This window comes from Crocuta crocuta, unplaced genomic scaffold (genome assembly GCF_008692635.1).
Source record: "Crocuta crocuta isolate KB4526 unplaced genomic scaffold, BGI_CrCroc_1.0 scaffold1304, whole genome shotgun sequence".
Classification (NCBI taxonomy): Eukaryota; Metazoa; Chordata; class Mammalia; order Carnivora; family Hyaenidae; genus Crocuta; species Crocuta crocuta.
In genome coordinates, this window is record NW_027531278.1 from 595370 (window position 1) to 599014 (window position 3645).

The 3645-nt window shown below is 37.4% G+C and overlaps 1 protein-coding gene across 1 annotated transcript in view; it reads right to left on the reverse strand.

The window, feature by feature from the left end:
- CD99L2 (CD99 molecule like 2) overlaps window positions 1–3645 on the reverse strand; it is a 92217-nt gene that overhangs the window by 33802 nt on the left and 54770 nt on the right. The window contains exon 3 of the mRNA XM_077771208.1: window positions 343–402. Coding sequence (XP_077627334.1) covers window positions 343–402 — 60 coding nt within the window. The remainder of the gene's footprint in view (window positions 1–342; window positions 403–3645) is intronic.

Here is a 3645-nt window from a genome sequence, read left to right on the forward strand (position 1 = left end):
ACAGACACCATTTTAAGAAAAGTCATTATAAAAAAATCTAGAAGGAGAAACAAATCCCTTATTCACTTCAAAGTACCTTTTTTTTGAGCTAGGGTAAGGCAGTCTTCTGAGGCTGCTGCTAATGAAAATGCTGTCTCAGCTATTTCATTGTCTGGTATTCTTCACAAAGGAAACAAATGATGTTAAACATTCAGATTTTCTCTTAAATAATGCAATTTATAACACCCATAGTTTATCTGATCGATATAGGTCACCTACTGTTTTTCTTGAGTGTGTATTCTGAGTGGGTGGTGTATATTAATCATTACTGTTTGTTTTTTAATAGTCTGATTTACTACTTACGCTTTACTGAGGAAGTTGCTTCAAATGCATCCTCCAGACGTAAATCAGAGTCCCCAGATCCTAAAAATTAAAAAAAAGATTTACCTACTTTCGCATAAAACAAAATAGTATTTATAATGGTTATTTTCCTTTAGATACAGTGTAATGAAAGTAACATGACAAAAGGAAATCAGTAGACATCACCCAAAGCTATATTTAGTTGATAACCTTCTACAAACGGCTTATCCCCACCAAAACCAAAAAGACAACAACCTTCAGTCCACTAGAAGGCTGAAGGCTCAACTGTACAGAACATGAAGTACAATCTTACAAAAAGCCTTCTCCATAGTATACTTGCAATGAGGAATATTGGATTCCAAAGTTCCATCAATATGCACCAGGTTCTTTCATCCCAATCCGTATCTCACAAAGGCTGCTCTGCATTTTGTCAGTTCAATGTGCCATCCCTCCTGAGCCCAGCTCCATATCTAGACTAGTAGCTCTGATTACACATAATGTAAAAGGCTCTATGGAAAAGCTTTTCATGAGAGAATCTGTTCTCAGAGGTGGACCCATCTGCCCAACTCTGCTTGCTATTGAACTTGACAGCTATCATTCCCTCTAGATGGGCATGTAGTTTCCCACAGGGGTATATACATTATCAATTCCAAACTACCGCACATGTATACTGGAATTGAACACATAGGTAAATGGGTGGTGAACTGCAGAAGCCAGGCTTCTCACTGTTGGAGAGGGAGGTTACGGATAAAAGAAGGCTAGAATGATCGATGTGATAATGGATTAGAGTTGGAGACCTCAGTATGAATCATGTTTAGCTTAATATACATACAGATGGTTACATATAGAAACACTTATAGACACGTGTGTATATATACATGGGCTGGTATGTGGACATATGCCTCTGTTCTGTCACCTGAGAGGGCCTAGAAACAGGAACACCCCAGTAGCAATAAGCGCACCTAGCACCCAGATCGTGGTTTCTAAATACCATTCTCCAGTTAAATAAAAACAGACCTCCTTGGAGAAATGGCAGATTCTAGGATTGGAACAAGAAATATAGGAGTCTGAAGCATCTTATAGTACCAGGAAGTATTTTTTAAAATGTTGATATTGATGGGTATATGTCAACAAGACACAGGGCCAACTGAAAGAGTTCCCAACAGCTAACTGGAATAATTTAATCCATAAAGTAGTATTAGATTATAATCCAAAGTATAAAATATCCATTTTTCCATGCTGATATACATATTTAAACAAATACATAAAAGGGATGAAATAGGGGGCACCTGGGTGGCTCAGTCGGTTAAGCATCTGACTGCAGCTAAGGTCATGATCTCACAGTTTGTGGGTTTGAGCCCCACATCAGGCTCTGTGCTGACAGCTTGGAGCCTGGAGCCTGCTTCAGATCTTCTCTCTCTCTCTCTCTCTCTCTCTCTCTCTCTCACACACACACACACACACCTTAAAAAAGGAGGATGAAATAGAAGAATTCAAATTAATTTATGTAGATATTTCTAGCTCAAGGAGATGAAGCATAACTCTCCACTCCATAAGTGTTGACTTACCTCCAAGGATTACAGTATAAGAATGTAGGTGGGAGGAGAGAGTAACTCTACAGTGGAGAAATCTAAGAAGTATTACATGAGATCAAGGTTAACACTAACAGTGATGGGTTATGCTGATAGTATATACCCTTGATATTGTGGGATGAGACAGGCACTATACATGTGTGGTCTTCCTCTCAAATACCTATAACCCTAATATAATCATGAGAAAAACATCAGACAAATTCCAATTGAGGGACATCCTACAAAATATGTGACCAGTACTCCTCAAAACCAAGGTCATAAAAAAAAAAAAATCTGAGAAAGTGGCACTGCCTGAAGAGCCCAAGGAGATATAATAATGGAAGGTCACTGGTACCCTGGATTGGATTCTGGAACAAAAAAAGAGACTTTTGGATAAAACAAAGGAAATCTGAATAGAGTATGGATTTTAGTTAATAACAGTACATCAATATTAGTTCATTAGTTGTGACAAATATACCACATGAATGTAAAATGTTAAAAATAGGGGAAACCGAATGTAAAGAATGAGAACTCTCTTTACTAGCTTTGCACTGTAAATCTAAAACTGTTCTAAAAATGTATCTTATTTTTAAAAATCCATTTCCCATAGCAAAAAAATTAAGGGTAACCACTAAAAGAAGACATAGGATACAGAACCTCTAGTTCATTCAAGAAAAAAGATCAACACCAATAATTAAAAATCAGTCCAATGAAAGTCACCATATGATCCTTAACACAATATGTGCAATCATATCAGTTAAAAAATGAGTGTAAAGAGGAGAAATTTATCAAAAGATAAATGTAATAAAAGTATAACTACATGCTGTTGACAAAATATACACATAAAACAAAATAATCACACGCAAAAAATTATATGTAATAGAGAAATATATACCAAGTAAATGGTAACAGGAAGAAAACAGATGTGGCAATATTAATATGACAATATTCCATTATCTATACAAAGGAATACTACATGGCAATGAGAAAGAATGAAATCTGGCCATGTGCAGCAACATGGATGGACCTTGAGGGTGTTATGCTGAGTGAAATAAGTCAGGCAGAGAAGGACAGCTACCATATGTTTGCACGTATAGGAGGATTAGGAGGAACTTAACACAGGACCATGGGGGAGAAGAAGGGGAAAAACAGTGGGGGAGAGGGAGGGAGGCAAACCATGAGAGACTCTTGAATGCTGAGAACAAACCGAGGGCTGATGGGGGTGGGGGAGGGGANTAAAAATTATAACACTTAGTATCCTAGCTTCTAAAATTCTGGAGTAGACTTTTGCTTCTTGCTATGACTGAGCAATTGGTATAAGATTAGTCCTCGCACTGTAAACAGTATAAAATGGACAAAACATGAGCCAACAGCTTTCAGCACTGCACAAGAATCCCTGAGATCAAGGAAACTGTGACAGCTAAATCCAACAGGTGATCCTGAATTGGATCCTGAATCTATAAAGGGCATTATTGGGACACTTTGTGAAATTTGAAAGAGGTCTGCTGACCAGATGGTAACAGTGGCTCGCTGNGTCTCTCAGGAATAAATAAAACATTAAAAAAAACCTTTAAAAAAAGGAAATGCACACTGAAGTATTAGGAGTTAATGAGCAGCCTGCTTGCCACTGATTCTGAAAAAATATTTAGAGACACCTACAAACACCAGTGCAAATGTGGTAAACCTGGGAAATCTAGGTAGACGATAAATCTGAATTCCTTGTATTAAATGTTAT